At 49.5% G+C, this 22,477-nt stretch overlaps 1 protein-coding gene across 1 annotated transcript in view; it reads right to left on the minus strand.

Moving 5' to 3' along the window:
* Positions 1–843: 843 nt before the first annotated feature.
* LOC311511193 (uncharacterized protein) overlaps positions 844–22,477 on the minus strand; it is a gene marked incomplete at both ends in the record, with an annotated part of 37,743 nt that continues 16,109 nt past the window's right edge. Inside the window, one exon of the mRNA XM_084611590.1 lies at positions 844–960. Within this exon, the coding sequence (XP_084467716.1) occupies positions 844–960 (117 nt within the window). The remainder of the gene's footprint in view (positions 961–22,477) is intronic.

Below are 22,477 nucleotides of genomic sequence, written 5' to 3' on the forward strand. Positions count from 1 at the left end.
CCTCCTCCCTCCCAGTGCCTCCCATCCGCTGGTGACCCCCTCCCAGCACCTCCTGCCTGCCATGGATCAGCTGTTCTGCTGAGGGGGTGCTCTCAGGGGAGCGGGCAAAATGGGGCAGGAAGAGGCAGGGTGGAGGTGGGGGCTTGGGGGAAGGGCTGGAGTGGGGGTGGGGCCAGGGCCAGAGTGGGGGTGGTCGTGCACCCCCTGGTACATTAGAAAGTTGGCACCTCTGGTCAGAAAAGCCAGTTCTGGCAAGTCCTGAGTGTCTAAGCTGCGTACAGATTGTGCACCTCAAAAGGGAAAGGAAACATGGTAATGGACACCCTGTCCAGGAAAGCGAGGGGTCAGGGAGCTGATACCCAGCTACCAAGGGCCAGGCTTCCTTGTGCTGGAGGCCAGGGGTAACAAGGTGACTCTCAGGCGATGGTTCTCTGGGCACACACAGAGCTGGTGAGGGAAAATGAAGGGCTGAAAGGAGACCCTGGGATGTTCAATGCACTCGGTCTGCAGAACTACAAGTGTTATATAAACAGCCAAGTCCAGCCCGCTCCCTTGCAGGCAGGCTCCCCATCCCTATGTCCTCCCTCCCAGAGGCGACAGGTCTAGAGGTGTGGCTGGAGAGTCGTTCATCAGAGTTCTCTTCGGAAAGAGGTGGCCCTTGCTCCTGTCCTCATTCTGCCATTGTCAGCCTCTGAGGCAACGAGTGGTTTCCCAGTTGCTCGGGCAGGCACCAGACAAAGCGGTCTGTGATGGCACCCACTAGAAGATGTGCTGGCCTCATGCTGAATGCCTCAGCCCCTGCTTCTACAAGAGTCCCCAGGAAATGACGTTGCCACCTGCCCCTCAGGTCTGCCTCATGCCTGTTTCTCCAGATAGCTTGATCTTCTTCAGGCTCTCCTTGACGAGGATGAACTCAGGCCTGCGCTCCTGCTCCCCCTTCAAGGCCAACTCTCGCTCAGACTGCGGAGAAAAGAAAATGCACAGCTCCTGGCTGAACCGGTCTGTGGAATGTGACAGCCAGCAAGAAATTTCTGACAAACCCCAAACCAGACTCCATGCAAACCTCAAGGCCACATCTGAATGAGCAGCCAAACCGGAGCCAATCAATGTTCCCTCTAATTTTTGACAGGCCGTGTGCGCAAAAAATTTCTTCTGTGCAAATTTTTGAAACAGTTCAAATTTGTGCGCCATGAGACAAATGCGCCCAAGCGAGTAAAATGCTTATACATTTAAAAAGTTTTAATTTGCAATTTGTGATGATAGTTTTACACCATGTTATTTTATAAATGTCATTTTTAAATCCTTAGAAAAAGGAAATTTAACCTCCTTTCCCTTTCCCCCGGCTTGCTAGCTAGTAGCATCTGGCTGTGTTGATAGATGGCAGGTGAACAGTGTCAAAAGTCGCCCATAAATGACATTTTGGCTTGGAGGCATTGATTCATGTGTTCTGCGCGCGGTGTTTCGCCGTGTGCGTGGGGTTTAGGATCTGTGTGCACATGCGCACAGCTTAGAGGAAACAGTGATCCCAATCCACCCCTATTCAACACCCAAACTGTCAGCCAAACCTCAAACCACATCCCAATCCAATCCAAACTCTGCACCTGAGCCATCAGCCAAACCTCAAACTGGAGCAGAACCCAACCCCTACTCCACACCTGAGCCATCAGCCAAACCTAGATCCCAAACAAACCCCTCCTCCACTCCCGAACAACCAACCAAATCTAGAACCCAATCCCAAACCAACCCCAGTGCCATACCTGGAACTCTCAGCCAAACCTTAAACCAAATCCCAACAAACCCCTACTTCACACCTGAAATGTCAGTTAAACCTTGAACACAATTCCAACCCAACTCTTACTCCACACCCAAACTGTCAGCCAAACCTCAAACCGGATCCAAAACCAAACCCTACTTGACACTCGAAACTTAAGCCAAATTGAAAACCAGATCTCAATCCAGCATCTACTTCACAGCAAAACCGTCAGACAAACCTGCAACCGAATCCCAAAACAATCCCTACTCCATATCCTAACCACTAGTGAATCCTCAAACCAGATCCTATTGCAGACCTTACTCCAAAACCAAACTATCCGCAAAACTTCAAACTAAATCCCAACTCATGTGCACCTCAAAACACATACCATTAGTCTAAACTCGAAAAGGATCTCAACCCAGCTCCAACATCATATCCGAACTGTCAGTCAACCCTCGAACTGGATCCCAAGGCCAACCCTACTCCACATCCAGTCAGCCAGCCAAACCTCAAACTCCTACTTCACACTAAATAGTCAACCAACCATCAACCAGATCCTAGACATATCCCTACTCCACACCTGAACCACCAGCAAAACCTTGAACCGTATCCCAGCTAACTCCTACTCCACACCTAAACCATCAGCCTACACTCAAACTGGATCCAAACCCAACCCTTACTCCTCACCCAAAACACACTTCACATGCAAACCGTTAGCCAAACCTCAAAAGGGATCCCAACACAACTTCTACTCCCACCTGAACCTTCAGCCAAACCACAAACCGGATCTCAACCAAACAAATACTCCACATGCGAACCTTCAGCCAACCCTTGAACTGCATCACAACCTAACCCCTATTCCATAATTGAACTGTCAGCCAAGTCTTGAACTGGATCCTAAACCAATCCCTATTCCCCAACCAAACTATCAGCCAAATCTCAGAATGGATCCCAACCCACCCTCCACACCAAACTCAAACTGGATTGAAACCAAAACCCCTAAACCACACCTGAACTATTAGCCAAACCTTGAACTGAATATCAACCCAATTTTTATTCCCCACCCAAACCATCAGCCAAAACAAGCCAGATGCCAGCTCAATCCCTACTCCACAGTCAAGCCATCAGCAAAACTTCAAACCAGATAGCAAACCACTGACTACTCCACAACTGAACCGTCAGCCAAATTTTGAAGTCAGTCTCAACCCAAATCCCACTCAACATCTGATCCATCAGCCAAACTTAAAACAGGATTGCAATCAAATCCCTACTCCACATCCAAACCACAAACCAACTCTTGAACTCTATCCCAACCCAATATTTCCTCCACACCCAAACCATCAGGCAAACTTTTAACCATATCTCAGCAAACCCTTACTCCACACCAGAACTGTCAGACAAACCTCAAATGTGACCCCAAACCAATCCCTAGTACACATCAAACAATCAACTAAACCTCGAACTGGATCTGAATCCAACCCTTACTCCACACCTGAACTGTCAGCCAAACATTAAACCCAAACCAAATCCCTACACCACAATGAACCACCAATCAAACCTTTAATTAGGTCCCAACCCAAACCTTACTCCACACCTGAGCCATCAGCCAAACCTCAAACCAGATACAAACTCAATCCCTACTCTAGATCTGAACTGTCATTCAAATCTCAAAATTAGATCTCCAACCAAAACCCCACTCCAAAGCAGAATCATCAGGCAAACCACAAACTGGTGCCAACTCACCTAACCATTACAACACCCTAACCATTAGCCAAACCTCAGAATGGATCCCAATCCAACCCCCTACTTCAAACCCAAATCACCAGTCAAACATCAAATCGGATCCCAACCCAACCCCTGCTTGATATCAGAACCATAAGCCAAAGCTCAAACCAGATACAGACCCTATCCTTATGTGACAAAGTGGGGATTTTCCCTTATGTTGTATGTGAGCCTATGTGAGTTTTACTGTTTTGCATGAATACTGTGTGTGCCTCAGTTTCCCTGTGTGCTGCACCAATGCCTAGGTGGTAGGAATAAGGATGTGTGACTATCGCTGAGACCCTTGGGAGCAAGTGAGACTGCTCCAGCTGCCTGCATGTAGGCTATGGCCGGTGTCATTTGTAACCTGAGACCCAGGAGGGGGATGCAACCGGGTGACACTTTGCCAGGGAAGCGAGACAAAGACCAGGAGGAGCAATAGAGGTGTCAGAGGTCAGGTCGCTGGAAACTGGGCAGTCTGCTTGAGGGGACTGGAGAGGTGGTCCAGGGCATCTGGCCCGGGATTCCCGCAAGATGTACTTGTCTGAAAGTCACTGATTTCTCTGCTAACAAGTTCAGTCTATGCTGTGTTCTTGTTGACTAATAAACCTTCCGTTTTACGCTGGTTGAGAGTCACATCTGACTGCGGAGTTGGGATGTAGGGCCCTCTGACTTCCCCGGGAGCCCCGCCCAGTGGACTCACTGTGGGAAGCGCACGGTGTGAGAAGGGAATGCTAAATGCTCCGAGGTCAGACCCAGGAAGGTCGAAGCTGTGTACGCTTCTTGCCCTGGAGACAGTATGCTCAGAGAGAGGAGGTTCCCCCACAGTACTGACTGGCTTCATATGGAGTAGTTCCAGCACACTGGCCCGGTGACTCCGTGACACCCTGCGCCGCACCACACCAAATTGTCTTGCCAGTCCAACTCCACAACTGAACCGTTAGCCAAGCCTCAAACCAGATCCCAACCCAGACCCTTCTCCACACTTACCAAACCTCTAACGAGATCCCAATACATTGATTATTCCTCACATGAACTGTCAGCCAACCCTTGAACTAGATTCCACCCAAACCCATACTGCACGACCAAACCTCGCACTGCATCCCAACACAACCCCTACTCCACACCCAGCAGCCAAACCTCAAACCAGATCCAACCCAATATATATTCCATATCCAAATGGTCAACCAAACCTCAAACTACATGCCAGCCCAACTCCAGCTCCACACCCAAACTGTCAGACATCTCAAACCAGAATCCATCTCAACACCTACACCCTATGCAGAACACTAAACCAAACTGTTACCTAGCAGCTCTGTGTTCTTGGGGAACCAGGGTGCAGTACCCAGCCTGTCTGACTCACAAAAGACCTTCCCCGCCTCCACCCCAGCCAAATCCACATGAGAAGAAAGACTTAGGCCTTGTTTACACTTGCAAGTTAGGGCGCCCGGGGCTGATTTAACGTGCTCTAACTCCTGAGGTGTCCACACTGGCAAGGCACGTAGAGTGTCTGGACTCTGCAGCTGGAGCGCTCCTGGTAATCCACCTCCACGAGAGGCATAACGATTGGCACTGCGGCACGCCAGCCAGGGCGCAGCAGTGTAGTCTATTAATGCGCTCTGATCGGCCTCCAGAAGTGTCCCGCAATGCCTGTTCTAGCCACTCTGGTCATCACTTTGACCTCTGCTGCCCTGCCCTCAGGTGACCAACCGTCAGACCCGCCCTTTAAGTTCTCTGGGAATTTTGAAATTCCCCTTCCTGTTTGCTCAGCAAGGCGCGGAGTGCTCTCAGTGAATCTTTCCAGATGACCATGCCTCCACGCACCAGGCGATCCCCAGTATGGCATAATGGTGAGGTGCTGGACCTCATTGGTGTTTGGGGGGAGGAAGCGGTCCAGTCCCAGCTGCACTCCAGCCGTAGGAATTACGATATCTTTGGGCAGATATCAAGGGACATGCTGGAAAGGGGCCATGACCGGGACGCACTGCAGTGCAGGGTTAAAGTGAAGGCACTGCAGAATGCCTACCGCAAACTACCTACGAGGCAAACAGCTGCTCCGGTGCTGTGCCTGTGACCTGCCGTGTCTACAAAGAGCTGGACGCGATACTGGGGGCCGACCCCATCTCCAGTCTGAGGACCACCATGGACACTTCAGAGGCCGTAGCAGCATAGAGTACAACAAGGCAGGAGGAGGAAAGCGGGAGCGAGGGTGCTGACGCAGAGGGGGGCCCAGAGCCAGCGGTTGGCCTGGCATCCCTAGATACATGCAGCGAGGAGCTGTTTTCAAGCCAGGAGGAAGGTAGCTAGTCACAGCAGAATGTGCCTGGGGAAGAACAAACAGCAGAGGAGGTGCCAGGTAAGTGGCTTTTATTTTGGGAAGGAAGTTGTTCGGTGTGGGATCTCGGAGTGAGGAGGGTTAGGGCTGCATGCATGCCTAGATGTGGAATAAGGGGTTGATGTGCTCTCTCACATCGTGGTAATTGGCCTCAGTGATGTCTTCAAAGGTCTCATCCAGAACTTGGGCAATCTGCTTGCGCAGGTTCCTTGGCAGAGCTACTGTGTTCCTTGTCCCAGTAAGGCTAACATGTCCCCACCACTGTGTCGTGAGGGGTACGGGGACCATTGCTGCACACAGGCAAGCTGCATATGGGCCAGGGCGGAAGCTGCATTGTAGTAGAAGACCCTCCCTTGCTTCCCAGGTCACCCTCAGCAGCGAGATATCTTCCAGGATGAACTCATCCTGTGGAAAATGTGGGGACAGTGTTCAGTATAGGGGGCCCCTGCAGCTGTTGGCTCTCCCCAAGGCACAGAACCAACCCCAGAGGACACTATGGCCCTGAAACAATCAGTCCCCCTTGCCCCTGTGCTTACTCACCATTTTGGGGCTCCTGTAAGTTATGAGCGCTCGTTTTGGGACTGTCACTTTCTGCTATTGTGTACACTGTACTTGTCTTTAAGTGTGGTCGAATCATTGCTCTGTCTAGTGTTTACAATGCTGCCTCTGTTAAGTGTTGCATTTTGTCTTTACAGCTGCAACCTTGAGATCCCAGTCACCCTTGTTATCAACGGCCGAAAGACTACAAAGAATCAGGAAGCGTCGGCGAAGAACCAAAGAGGACATGCTGCATGAAGTCATGCAGCAGTCCCTTACTGAAAATCAAAAAGTACAGGAGTGGCGGGAGACTGAAAGGAGGCTCCGCCAGCAGAATGCGGATCGCTGGCACCAAAGCACGGAGCGGCTGCTAAGCATCATGGAGCGCCAAGCGGACCTGATCCAGGCGCTCGTAGCACTGCAGACAGAGCAGATCCACGCCCCCTCCTCCGCCCCCCACACTGCAGCCCTTGTCCCCAAACTCTTTCCCTTGTGCCCCCATGTCACTGCCAATCCACTTCCCTCAACATCGGTTTCTTATCGCCACCAACTGCCTCCAACACCTGTAGCTTCACCACCCGACCCTGCAAACTATGACCCCGACCCACTGCACTCAGCCCCATCACCCTGCAGTATGGCCATCCTGAGGTGCAGCACTCATTGCACGGCACTCCAGACAGGAAGGCTGAGTATGGTAACAGGACATACGCAAATCTGTGATTGTCCCGTTCCCCACCCCACCCCCTTCCCTCCTCCCACACAGCACAGATGGGTCATGCCCTTTCTGTTTCCCCAGCAGCTGTGTTTCTTTTCAATAAATTAATTTTTTGGCTTTGAAAACATTCTTTATTGCATTAAGGAAAAGATACCACAGCCCAGGAAAGCAACAGGCACTGCAAGTCAGTGCATCGTACGTAGCAAACACAGATGCCTACTAGCATTGGAATCACTGCACTTCACTCCCGTGCAGGGCACCAAACGTTACTGGTGGCTTTCAGCCTCAAATTGCTCCCTCAAGGCATCCCGAATCCTCCCTGTGCTGGGCCCCTCTGATAGCTCTGGTCTCTGGCTGTTCAAATTCAGCCTCCAGATATTGAACCTCCGTGGTGCACGCCTGAGTGAAGCTTTCACCCTTCCCTTCACAAACGTTATGGAGGGTACAGCACACGGCTATTACCGTGGGGATGTCGTCATCAGTCAGGTCAAGCTTCCCATACAGACAGTGCCAACGGCCCTTTAAACGGCCAAAAAGCACCCTCAACAGTCATTCTGCACTGACTCAGCCTATTGTTGAACCGCTCCTTGTTGCTGTCAAGGCTCCCGGTGTAGGGTTTCATGAGCCATGGCATTAAAGGGTAAGTGGAATCTCCAAGGATCACAACGGGCGTTTGGACTTCCCCTACAGTGATCTTCTGGTCTGGGAAGAGAGCCCCTGCTTGCAGCTTCCTGAACAGGCCAGTGTTCTGAAAGATGCGTGTGTCATGCACCTTTCCGGACCAGCCTGCGTTAATGTCCATGAAAAGCCCACGGTGATCCACAAATGCCTGGAGAACCATAGAGAAATACCCCTTCCGATTTATGTACTCGGAGGCTCGGTGGGCTGGTGCCAACTCTGGAATGTGTGTCCCATCTATCGCCCCTCCACAGTTAGGGAAACCCATTTGTGCAAAGCCAGCTACAATGTCACACAAGTTGCCCAGAGGTACGGTTCTTTTGACCAGGATGTGATTAATGGCCCTGCAAACTTGCATCAACATGATTCCAACGGTTGACTTTCCCACTCCAAACTGGTTAGTGACCAATCAGTAGCTGTCTGGAGTTGCCAGCTTCCAGATTGCAATAGCCTCCTGCTTCTCCACCGTCAGGGCAGCTCTGAATCTCGTGTCCTTGCGCCACAGGGTGGGGGCAAGCTCCTCACACAGTCCCATGAAAGTGGCTTTTCTCACCCGAGAGCTCTGCAGCCACCGCTCGTCATCCCAGACTTGCATGACGATGTGATCCCACCCCTCAGTGCGTGTTTCCTGAGCCCAGAAGTGGCGTTCCATGGTGGTGAGCATGTCCATGAATGCCACAAGCAATTTCATGTCATATGCATTATGCGAGTCGACATCATCATCGGACTCCTCCCTGTCAGTTTGTAGCTTGAGTAACTCGACTGCAATTCGTGACGTGTTGGAGAGACCCATCAGCATATTCCTCACAAGTTCGGGCTCCATTCCCGCAGACCGAAAGGGAAGACAGCGCACTCAGTACAAAAAAACTTTGAAAGATGGTGCCAAATGTGGACGGAAGCACAGGGATTGTTGGAATGCGAAGCGATGCATCATGGGGCATTGGGCCAGGACCCAGAATGCCCCGCACTCCCCGCCCCCTTCCCACAAGCCACAGCTCCAGAACGGGAAGAGACGCTCTGTGGGATAGTTGCCCATAATGCACCGCTCCCAATGCCGCTGCAAGTGCCGCAAATGTGGCCACGCCACTGTGCTTGCAGCTGACAGTGTAAACACACAGCAGCGCTTTCCCTTCTGCGCTCTCCAAGGGCTGGTTTAACTCAAAGCGCTCGACATCTGCAGGTGTAGCCATACCCTTACATAAAGCAACGAAAAGGCCGTGGGAGACACACCTAAGCCCCTGGGATAAGGGTGACAGGAAATTCCCCTAGCCTCATTTGCATCAAAGATAGGACAAGGAGGCATCTCCATTAGCACACAGAATGGAGAACAGATTCCAAAGCAAGAACCGCATGGAACTCTGGGACCAGAAAAGCAGGGAAGCACTGCATGATGTGGGGGGATCTCTGCTCCAGATTTAACTAACCCATGCCTGCACACACCCAGCTGAGTAGTTATCAGACCAATTCTAGTAATAAATCCTTTATTGGTATCCAAAATAGTGAAGCTCCTTAATTGCATTGTGAACTCCCTCCAAGGAACACTGCCTATTGCCAGGAATGATCAGCTCCCATGTCTAGCCTGAACAAAACAACTTTGATATTCTCCCTTGTTTACACACGAACAAATCTAGTGTTCTCCCCAAACCATTGTTCTTTCCCTACAAAAACCCCGACCCATGCTCAAGTAAGTGCTCTGATGCCTGGATCCAAACTCTGCATCAGCTCCATTGGGACTTCACCTTCTCCTGACTGATCGTGCTGGGGGCTCTGCCTGTCTCCAGCACTCCAGACCCTCAGCTACCACCACCACCTGGGACCCCCGATCGATTCAAGCTTCATGGAGTGGTGAGAACACAGCGCCCACGCTCTCTCCTTCTCCCCCGGTGGGTGTTTTGGCTTCCCCATTCGCTCTGCAGCAATGCTCCTCTGACCTAAGCTAAAAGATCCCTGCAGCCCCCAAAAATCCTGTGGGGTTTGCTCATCAAGCGGGTTACGACCAGAACAATTGTAATGGAAACGTGGGGATAGGGACGTGCTGAACCTGGGACATATGAGGGTGTCAGATTGAAAGTGCTGCTCGACCCAGCCTGCTCAGGCGTGCTCTGTTCCGGTGCGGTAGCCATGGCCTATGAGGGGGGCAGCTTGGAGGTGCTGTTCAACCCAGCCTGCTGAGTCCAAGGGCCTATAAGGGTGGGGCTGGAAGAACCCAGCCCTGGGGAACCTACGTCCTGTAGGAAGCTCCACTGGGAGGGAACTTGCAGCAGGAAGAAGCAGAGCTCTGTATGAGAACACAAGTGATACAAGCAGTACATTGATAGAAGTACAGAAACAACTCCCCCAGGGAAGAGGAAACCTAATAAATGAGCATACCCCAAAGTACCAGGCAAAGCTGGTAACAAAACCACAAACTGGATCGCAAGCCAACCTAAATTCCACACCCAAACCTTAAGTCAAGCTTTGAATCAGTTTCCAACCCAATCCCTACTGTGCATTTGAACCATCAGACAAACCTCTCATGAAATCCCAAACTAACTCCTACTCCACACCCAAACCATCACCAAACCTTGAACCAGACCAAAACCCAACCCCTAACTCCACATCTGTACCAGCAGCCAAACCCTGAACCAGATTTGAACCCAACCCTACTCCACACATGAATCAGCTGAACCTCAAATTAGATTCCAACCCAAATCAAACTCCACACCAGAACTATCAGCCCAACTTCAATCCAAACTGCAACCCAACCCATATGCCAGACCTGAACCGTCACCCAATCCTCAACCCAACCCCTACTCCCAACCCAAACCATCATCCAAACTCAAACTTAATCCCACCCCAACTCCTACTCCACATCTGAACCCGTATCCAAACCTCAAACCTGATAAAACCCAACACTACTCCACACCCAAACCATGAGCCAAATCTTGAACCAGATCCCAACCCAACGCCTACTCAGCACATGAATCATCAGCTAAACCTTGAACCAGATCCAAACCAAACTCCTACTCCACACCCATGCCATCAGCCAGAGCTCAAACTGGGTCCCAACACAACCACTGCTTCTCATCCAGAGCAGTAGCCAAACCTCAAAGCTGATCCCAACCAAACTTCTCCTGTACAACCAAACTGTCAGCCAAACCTCTAACTAGATTATAACCCAATCCCTACTCCATACCCGAACTGTCCGCCAAATGTCAAACATGTTCCCAATCCAGTCACTGCTCCACACCAGAATCATCAGCTAAACTTCAAACCAGATTCCTACCCAATCACTACTCCACACCCAAACTGCCAGCGAAATCCTGGATAGGATCTAAAATCAACCCCAGTCCACACCTGACCATGAGCCAACACTTAAACTTGATCCAAACCCACCCCCTACTCCAAACAGCCAGCCAAACCTTGAACTGGATCACAACCCCAAACCCAAATCAGTGGCCAAACCTTGAACCTGATCCCCATCCAACACCTATCATACATCCAAGTCATCAGGTAAACCTCTAAAGTCATCCCAACCCAATCCCTATTCCACACCCAAACCATCCACCAAACCTCAAACTAGATACCAAAACAACCCCTACTCTACAACTGAAACATCAGACAAACCTCAAACCACATCCCAATCCAATCCCTAAACCACACCCAACCACCAGCCAAAACTCAAACTGGATCTGCAACAAAACCCCTAATTCTCAACCAAAACATCAGAAAAAACTCCAATTAAATCCCAGTCCATGTCCTACTCCTCCCCAGAACCAGCAAAACTACAAGCCTGATCTCATTCCAACCCCTACTCCACAACCAAACCATCAGGCTAACCAGGAATTGATCCCAACCTAAATTCTACTCCATAACCAAAATATCAGTCAAACCACAAACTGGATCCCAGCCCAACCCCTACTCCACACACAAACCATCAGCGAAATCTAGAACTGGATCCCAGCCCAGCCTCTACTCCATGCCTGAGCTATCAGCAAACTTCATACCAGATCCAAACCCTACCTCCTCCACACCCAAACCATCAGTCAAGCCTCGAACCAGATCCCAGCAGAAGCCCCACTTGACACATGAACCACCAACTAAACCTTAAACCAGACCCAAACGCAACCCCTACTCCACACAAACTGTCAGCCAAACCTCAAACTGGATCCCAACACAGCCAATGCTTCTCAACTGCACTGGTATCCAAACCTTGACACTGCCCAGCCCCTAATCCACATGAAGCTGTCAAGTAAAACCTAGAACCTGATCCCAATCCACCTCCTACTGCACAAACTGATATCCCAACCTCAAATTGTATTGCAACCCAACCACGAATCCACACTTGAACAGTTAGACAAACCTTGGATGTGCTCCCAATCTAACCCCCACTTAACACCCAAACCCTCAGCCAAAACTTCAACTACATCCAAACCCAAACCCTGTTCCTCACCAAAACATCAGCCAAATCTCAAACTGAATCTTGAACACAACCCCTATTCCAAAACAGAACCATCAGTCAAACCTCAAACTTCAACCGCTACTCCAACGTCCAAACTGTCAGTCACGCCTCCAACCAGATCCCAATCCAACAACTATTTCACACTCAAACCATTAGCCAAACATCAAACCAGATTCCAATCCAGATCCTATTCCACAGCAGAACAATCAGACAACCTAAAACTAGATCCCAATTCAATCTCTACTCCACACCCAAGCCATCAGACAAACCTTGAACCAGATCCAAACCAAACAACTACGCACCACATTTGACCCATCACCCAAACCTGGAAGCATATCCCAACCCAAACACTATTCCATACTCAAAGCAAGAGCCTAACCTCAAACTGGATCCCAACAATACCCCTACTCCGGACCCGAACCATCAACCAAAGATCAAACCAGATCCAAACCCCGCCTCTACTCCATACCCAAACCATCATTCAAATCCCAAACTAGATTCAATCCGCACTGCAAAGCGCAATCATCGGCCAAACCTCAAACTGGTCACAACTCAGCTCTTAATCCAGACCCAATTCTTTCACCACACCCGAACAGTCAGCCAAACCTCAAACCACATCCCCACTGTAGCAGAGCAAGACTCATCGGTGCAGTGCCTCCTGCTGGTCATCTTGGGAATTAGCTCTTGTCCAGCTCAGAGAGCCCTCTGCAGGCCCATCTCTTGCCTGCCTTAGGGCCCCCATGTCCCTCCAAGACCCCAGTGCCCCTTACCCTGGGGTTCTGCCCACCACAGTACTCCCACACTCTGGATCTCCCCTCCCCGGGGAACCCCCAACCCCCTATCCCCACCTTGCCTCAGTGGCTACTGCCCATCGTCATCTAGCCCCCTCTCACTGGGGCAAACTGCAGTCTGTAATGGCCACTCATCATCAGCAAGGGGGTAGGACCTGCTGCCTTTACCTATCCCTGGGCTGCCCCTCTGCAGCCCCAGTACCTTCTTAGGCCTTAACCAAGGCCTCAGCCTGGGGAGTTGCCAGGCTGGAGCTCCCCAGCTCCTTTGCCCTTCTCCAGCACTGCTCAGCCTCAGGTAACCTTGCTCCTTCAGACAGCTAGGTCCTTCTCTCTCCAGAGAGAGAGACTCCAACCGAGCTCTGCCCTCAGCCCTTTTATCAGGGCCAGCTGTGGTCTTATTGGCTAAGCGGCCACAGCTGCAGCCACACCCAATCTGCCTACCTTTTTCAGGAGCGGGGCAACTGCCCCACTACACCCACCCAAACCCTACTGGACACCCTGTCACCAAACTTTGAACTAGATCCCAACCCAAAGCCTACTCCACACATGAACTGTCAGCCAAACCTCATCCATACTCCACAACCAAAGAGTCAGGCAAAGGTCAAACCACGTCCCATCAAAATTTATACTCCACATCTGAACCATCAGCCAAACCTTGAACTTGAACCAACACATCCAAACCATCAGTCAAACCTCAGACTAAATGCAAGCACCACCCCAGTCCAAACCCAAAACTTCAGACAAATCTCAAATTGTATTCCATCTCAATACCTATCCCACACCCAAACCATCAATCAAACTATAAACTGGATCACCAGTCAACCCAAACTCCACACCCAACCCCAAGTCAAACGTTGAACCAGATCCAAGCCCAATCCCACCCCAGCTATACACCCAAAGTGTCAGAAAAACCTCAAATGAGATCCCAACCCGACCCCTACTCCCCACACAAACGGTCACCAACCCTCAAACCAGACCACAATCCCACAATCACTCCGCCACACCTGAACTGTCAGAGAAACCTCAAAGTAGATCCCATCCCACCCATTCTTCATACAGAATAAGTGGCCAAACCTCAAACCTTATCCACACCCAACTGTTGTACACCCAAGCTCTCAGGCAAACCTTGAGCCTGATTCCAACTCTATCCCTATTTCACTCCCAAACCATCCGCCAAACCTCAAATCACATCTCAACCCAACCCCTACTCCACATCCTAACCATAAGCCAAAGCTTAAACCAGATCCCAACACAACCCCTACTCCAAACAAGAACTGTGAGCCAAATCTCAAACTGCATTCCCATCCAACCTCTGCTCCACACCTGAACTGTCATCCAAATCTCAAACTGTATCTCAAATCAAACCCTACTCCACACCTGGCCATGACCCAAAACTTAAATTGGATTCAAATCCAACCTCTACTCCACACCTGAACAGACAAACAAATCTCAAACTGAATCTCAACCCAAACAATCTACACACCTGAATTGGTGGCTAAACCTCAAACCTGAGCCACATCCAACCTCTATGCCATCAGGCAAACCTTGAACCTCAGACCAACCCAATCCCTATTCCACACCTGAATTGACAGCCAAATCTCAAACTGGATCCCCAAATCAAACCCTAATCCTCAACCAAAACATCAGAACAAACTCCAATTGTATCCCAACCCAACCCCTACTTCCCCCCAGAACTGTCAGCAAAATCACAAACCTGATCCTATTCCAAGCCCTACCCCACAACTGAAACATCAGTCAAACCACAAACTGGATCCCAATCCAACCCTTACTCCACATATGAACTGGCAGAAAAACCTAAAACTGGATCCCAAACCAAATCCTACTGCACACCCAAAACATCAGACAACCCTCAAACCACATCCCAATCAAATGCCTACTTCACATCCAAACTGTCAGTGAAATCTCAAACTGGATCTCAGCCCAAACTCTACTCCACATCTGAACTGTCAACCAAACCTCAAACCAGTTGTGAGCCCAACTCTTACTCCACACCCAAACCGTCAGCCAAACTGAGAACCAGACCCCAAGCTAATCACTACCGCACACACACAAGCCAAATCTCAAACCTGACCCCATTCAGCACCTATTCCACGCTCGAACTTTCAGCCAAACCTCTGCTCACATCTGACCCAATCCCTATTCCACACTCAATTTGTCCACCAAACATCAATCACTTTTCCACACCGAAACCACCTCCAAATCTTAAACCAGATTCCTACCAAATTGCTACTCCACACCTGGACTTTCAGCCAAATCTCAAACTGGATCCCAACTGAAACCAATCTTGACATCCAAATCAGTGTCCAAACCTCGAACCTTATCCACACCCAGCCCCATCATACTCCCATGCCATGAGCCAAACCTCGAACCAGACCCCAACCCAAATCACTACTCCACACACAAACCATCCGCCAAATCTCAACCTAGATTCCTATTCAATTGCTTCTGAACATGTGAACTGCCAGACAAACCTTGAACTTAATCCACACCCAACACCTACACCACACCCAAGATGTCAGGTAAACCTTGAACCTGATCCCAACCATCGCAGGGCTTCCCCCTGCTTCCCTGTAGGGTGGCCGGGGGCATGGCTGAAACCCTTAGCAGGGAGCCCAGGGGCAGACCCAAACCAGGGTAGGCTCAGGGTGATCTGCTAAGCCAAGTGGAACCAGCTGGGTTGAGGACTGGGCAGGCATATAAACCCAGGGAGGAGCTCAGTGAGGAGAGGCTAGCCAGGCAGGAAGATAGAAGGGTCGTAGCTCTATCCCTGCTGGCTGACACCAGCCTCAAAGGCCAGAGGACCCAGTGAGGGGTCGGGCAGGGACCGGTGTTGGAGGGGGGGAATTGGGACTGCACAGCCACTGTCAATAAGGAAACACGGATGAAGCACCTGCAAGAGGCATCTGAGACCCTTTCTTTTGCCAGCTCAAGCGCAGGGCGCTAGGAGAAGGGGGAAGAAACCTGTGCCACCCTGTGACACCAACCCTATCCATTTTCCACACCGGAACTGTCCACCAAACCTCAAACTGGATAGCAACACAAATCTTAGTCCACATCCCGTCAGCCAAGCCTCAAACTACATCCCAACCCAACACCATTCCACTCTCAGACCAGCAGCCAAATCTCAAACTGGTTTCCCAATGCAACACGTAATCCACAACCTCAGAAATCTCAGAAAAAACTACAATTTTATGCCGATGCAATCCTACTACTCACCATAACCATCTGCGAAACCTCATATCTGATCCAATTCCAACTCCTACCCCACAGCCAAACCGTCAGCCTAGCCACAAACTGGATCCCAACCCAAATCCTACTACATATTTGAACCATCAAACTACCAACTGGATCCTAACCCAACCCCAACACCGTATCTGAAAGGTCAGAACAACCTCAAACTGAATCCCAAACCAACCCCTACTCCACACCCAACCATCAGATAACCCACAAACCAGATTCCAACCCAATGTGGACTCCACATCCAAACCATCACCGAAATTTGAAACAGTATCCCAACACAACTCCTAATCCACAGCCTAACCATTAGCCAAACTTCAAACCAGAGCACAAACAGATTGCTATTCTATACCCAAACTAGCAAACAAAACTAAAAACAGATCCCAACCTAACCCCTAATCCACACAAAACTGTCAGACAAATCATGAACCACATCCCCACCAAACCCCTACTCCACAACTGAACCATACACCAAATCTCATGCTGGATCCCAACCCAACCTCTACTCCACACCCAAACTTTCAGCCAAACCCCTAATCCATGCCTGAACTGTCAGCCAAACCTCAAACTGGATCCCCAACCCCTACTCCACAGCTGAAATGTGAGGCAAATATGAAATTGAATCCTAATCCAAAACCTACTCCACACCACAACTATCAGCCAAACCTCAAACCTGGCCTCATCCCAATCCCCACTCCACACCTGAACCATCACTGAAGTTTCAATCTGGATTGCAACCCAATTTCTACTCTACGCCAGAACCATCAACCAAGCCCCAAACCAGATTCCTACCCAACTCCCCACTCAAACTGTTGCCAAATGTCAAACCATATTCCAGCCAAACCCCTATGCCGGATCTGAACTGTCAGTCAAACTTCAAAACAGAAGCACTCTATGTAGAAGGCCGAAACAACAGACTGGACTTCTACATAGAGTGCTTCCGCCGACGTGCACGGACTGAAATTGTGGAAAAGCAGCATCACTTGCCCCATAACCTCAGCCGTGCAGAACACAATGCCATCCACAGCCTCAGAAACAACTCTGATATCATAATCAAAAAGGCTGACAAAGGAGGTGCTGTCGTCATCATGAATAGGTCGGAATATGAACAAGAGGCTGCTCGGCAGCTCTCCAACACCCCATCATCTCAGGCATTGGCACCCTCACAGCAGGATTGTCTGGCTATGTAGACTCCCTCCTCAGGCCCTACGTTACCAGCACTCCCAGCTACCTTCGAGACACCACTGACTTCCTGAAGAAATTACAATCCAATTCCTGAAAACACCATCCTGGCCACTATGGATGTAGAAGCCCTCTACACCAACATTCCACACAAAGATGGACTACAAGCCGTCAGGAACAGTATCCCCGATAATGTCACAGCTAACCTGGTGGCTGAACTTTGTAACTTTGTCCTCACCCATGACTATTTCACATTTAGGGACAATGTATACCTTCAGATCAGCGGCACTGCTATGGGTACCCGCATGGCCCCACAGTATGCCAACACTTTTATGGCTGACTTAGAACAACGCTTCCTCAGCTTTCGTTCCCTAATGCCCCTACTCTACTTGCGCTACATTGATGACCTCTTCATCATCTGGACCCATGGAAAAGAAGCCCTTGAGGAATTCCACCATGATTTCAACAATTTCCATCCCACCATCAACCTCAGCCTGGACCAGTCCACACAAGAGATCCACTTTCTGGACACTACAGTGCTAATAAACAATGGTCACATAAACACCACCCTATACCAGAAACCTACTGACCGCTATTCCTACCGACATGCCTCCAGCTTTCATCCAGACCGCACCACACGATCCATTGTCTACAGCCAAGCTCTACGATACAACCACATTTGCTCCAACCCCTCAGACAGAGACAAACACCTACAAGATCTCTATCAAGCATTCTTACAACTACAATACCCACCTGCTGAAGTGAAGAAACAGATTGACAGAGCCAGAAGAGTACCCAGAAGTCACCTACTACAGGACAGGCCCAACAAAGAAAATAACAGAACGCCACTAGCCGTCACCTTCAGCCCCCAACTAAAACCCCTCCAACGCATCATCAAGGATCTACAACCTATGCTGAAGGACGACCCATCACTCTCTCAGATCTTGGGAGACAGGCCAGTCCTTGCTTACAGACAGCCCCCCAACCTGAAGCAAATACTCACCAGCAACCACACACCACACGACAGAACCACTAACCCAGGAACCTATCCTTGCAACAAAGCCCGTTGCCAACTGTGTCCACATATCTATTCAGGGGACACCATCACAGGGCCTAATCATATCAGCCACAATATCAGAGGCTCGTTCACCTGCACATCTACCAATGTGATATATGCCATCATGTGCCAGCAATGCCCCTCTACCATGTATATTGGTCAAACTGGACAGTCTCTATGTAAAAGAATAAATGGACACAAATCAGACGTCAAGAATTATAACATTCAAAAACCAGTTGGAGAACGTCAATCTCTCTGGTCACTCGATTACAGACCTAAAAGTTGCAATTCTTCAACAAAAAAACTTCAAAAACAGACTCCAACGAGAGACTGCTGAATTGGAATTAATTTGCAAACTGGATACAATTAACTTAGGCTTGAATAGAGACTGGGAGTGGATGGGTCATTACACAAAGTAAACTATTTCCCCATGTTTATTCTCCCCCTTCACCCCCCACTGTTCCTCAGATGTTCTTGTCAACTGCTGAAAATGGCCCACCTTGATTATCACTACAAAAGGTTTTCCCCCCCAGCTGTCCTGCTGGTAATAGCTCACCTTAAGTGATCACTCTTGTTACAGTGTGTATGGTAACACCCATTGTTTCATGTTCTCTATATATATAAATCTCCCCACTGTATTTTCCACTGAATGCATCCGATGAAGTGAGCTGTAGCTCACGAAAGCCTTTGCTCAAATAAATTGGTTAGTCTCTAAGGTGCCACAAGTCCTCCTTTTCTTCTAGCATACATAGTTGCCCAACCCAACCCCACTTCACATCCGAACCTTCCGCCATATATCATACCATAGCCCAACCCAACCCTATTCCATACCCGAATCTTTTGCTCTATATCATAGCACAGCCCAACCCAAACCTACTGCCATGTATTATACCACAGCCCATCCCAACCCTACGCCACACCCAAACCTTCTGCCATACATCATACCAGAGCCCAACTGAACACTACGCCACATGGGAACCTTCCGCCATATATCATAGCACACCCCAACACAATCCAACTTCACACCCAAACTTTCTGCCATGTATTATAGCACAGCCCCACCCAACCCTACGCCACACCCGAACCTTCTGCCATATATCATACAACAGCCAAACCCAAACCTACACCACACTCAAAGCTTCTTCCATATATCATAGCACAGCGCAAACCAACCCTACTCCATACCTGAAACTTCTGCCATATATCATAGCACAGCCCAACTAAATCCGATGCCATACCTGAACCTTCCACCATATATCATACCACAGCCCAACCCAACCGTACTTCACACCTGAACCTTCTCCCATATATTATAGTACAGCCCAACACAATCCTACTCCATACCCAAACCTTCTGCCATAGAATCATATAATATCAGGGTTGGAAGGGACCTCAGGAGGTCATCTAGTCCAACCCCCTGCTCAAAACAGGACCAACCCCAACTAAATCATCCCAGCCAGGGCTTTATCAAGCCTGACCTTAAAAACCTCTAAGGAAGGAGATTCCACCACCTCCCTAGGTAACCCATTCCAGCACTTCACCACCCTCCTAGTGAAAAAGATTTTCCTAACATCCAACCTAAACCTCCCCCATTGCAACTTGAAACCATTACTCCTCGTTCTGTCATCCAGTACCATTGAGAATAGTCTAGATCCATCCTCTTTGGAACCCCCTTTCAGGTAATTGAAAGCAGCCCCCCCTCATTCTTCTCTTCTGCAGACTAAACAATCCCAGTTCCCTCAGCCTCCCCTCATAAGTCATGTGCTCCAGTCCCCTAATCATTTTTGTTACCCTCCACTGGGCTTTTTCCAATTTATCCACATCCTTCTTGTAGTGTGGGGCCCAAAACTGGACACAGTACTCCAGATGAGGCCTCACCAATGTTGAATAGAGGGGAACGATCACGTCCCTCGATCTGCTGGCAATGCTCCTACTTATACAGCCCAAAATACCGTTAGCCTTCTTGGCAACAAGGGCACACTGTTGACTCCTATCCAGCTTCTCGTCCACTGTAACCCCTAGGTCCTTTTCTGCAGAACTGCTGCCCAGCCACTGGGTCCCTAGTCTGTAGCGGTGCATGGGATTCTTCCGTCCTAAGTGCAGGACTCTGCACTTGTCCTTGTTGAACCTCATCAGATTTCTTTTGGCCCAATCCTCTAAATTGTCTAGGTCCCTCTGTATCCTGTCCCGACCCTCCAGCATATCTACCTCTCCTCCCAGTTTAGTGTCATCTGCAAACTTGCTGAGGGTGCAGTCCACGGCATCCTCCAGATCATTAATGAAGATATTCGACATTGGTGAGGCCTCATCTGGAGTACTGTGTCCAGTTTTGGGCCCCACACTTCAAGAAGGATGTGGATAAATTGGAGAGAGTCCAGCGAAGGGCAACAAAAATGATTCAGGGACTGGAACACATGAGTTATGAGGAGAGGCTAAGGGAGCTGGGATTGTTTAGCCTGCAGAAGAGAAGAATGAGGGGGGATTTGATAGCTGCTTTCAACTACCTGAAAGGGGGTTCCAAAGAGGATGGCTCTAGACTGTTCTCAATGGTAACAGATGACAGAACGAGGAGTAATGGTCTCAAGTTGCAGTGGGGGAGGTTTAGATTGGATATTAGGAAAAACTTTTTCACTAAGAGGGTGGTGAAACACTGGAATGCGTTACCTAGGGAGGTGGTAGAATCTCCTTCCTTAGAGGTTTTTAAGGTCAGGCTTGACAAAGCCCTGGCTGGGATGATTTAACTGGGAATTGGTCCTGCTTTGAGCAGGGGGTTGGACTAGATGACCTTCTGGGGTCCCTTCCAACCCTGATATTCTATGATTGTTATTCTATGATATTGAACAAAACCGGCCCCAGGACCGACCCTTGGGGCACTCTGCTTGATACTGGCTGCCAACTAGACATTGAGCCATTGATCACTACCCGTTAAGCCCGACGATCTAGCTGCTTTCTATCCACCATATAATCCATTCATCCAGCGCATACTTCTTTAACTTGCTGGCAAAAATACTGTGGGAGACCATATAAAAAGCTTTGCTAAAGTCAAGGAACAACACATCCACTGCTTTTCCCCTCATCCACAGAGCCAGTTATCTCGTCATAGAAGGCATTTAGATTAGTCAGACATGACTTGCCCTTGGTGAATCCATGCTGACTGTTCCTGATCACTTTCCTCTCCTCTAAGTGCTTCAGAATTGATTCTCATCCGCCAACTTCTCTAGCACTCTCGGATGCAGCACATCCGAACCATGGACTTGTGCTCGTCCAGCTTTTCTAAATAGTCCCAAACCACTTCTTTCTCCACAGAGGGCTGGTCACCTCCCCATGCTGTGCTGCCCAGTGCAGTAGTCTGGGAGCTGACCTTGTTCGTGAAGACAGAGGCAAAAAAAGCATTGAGTACATTAGCTTTTTTCGCATAATCTGTCACTAGGTTGCCTCCCCCATTCAGTAAGGGGCCCACACTTTCCCTGACCTTCTTCTTGTTGCTAACATACCTGAATAAACCCTTCTCGTTACTCTTAACTTCTCTTGCTAGCTGCAACTCCAGGTGTGATTTGGCCTTCCTGATTTCACTCCTGCATGCCTGAGCAATATTTTTTATACTCCTCCCTGGTCATTTGTCCAATTTTCCACTTCTTGTAAGCTTCTTTTTTGTGTTTAAGATCAGCAAGGATTTCACTGTTAAGCCAAGCTGGTTGCCTGCCATATTTACTATTCTTTCTACACATCGGGATGGTTTGTTCCTGCAACCTCAATAAGGATTCTTCAAAATACAGCCAGCTCTCCTGGACTCCTTTCCCCATCATGTTATTCTCCCAGGGGATCCCGCCCATCAGTTCCCTGAGGGAGTCAAAGTCTGCTTTTCTGAAGTCCAGGGTCCGTATTCTGCTGTTTTCCTTTCCTCCTTGTGTCAGGATCCTGAACTCGACCATCTCATGGTCACTGCCTCCCAGGTTCCCATCCACTTTA

The sequence above is a fragment of the Lepidochelys olivacea genome (assembly GCF_965140295.1).
Source record: "Lepidochelys olivacea isolate rLepOli2 genome assembly, chromosome: 21".
In the NCBI taxonomy this organism is placed as follows: Eukaryota; Metazoa; Chordata; order Testudines; family Cheloniidae; genus Lepidochelys; species Lepidochelys olivacea.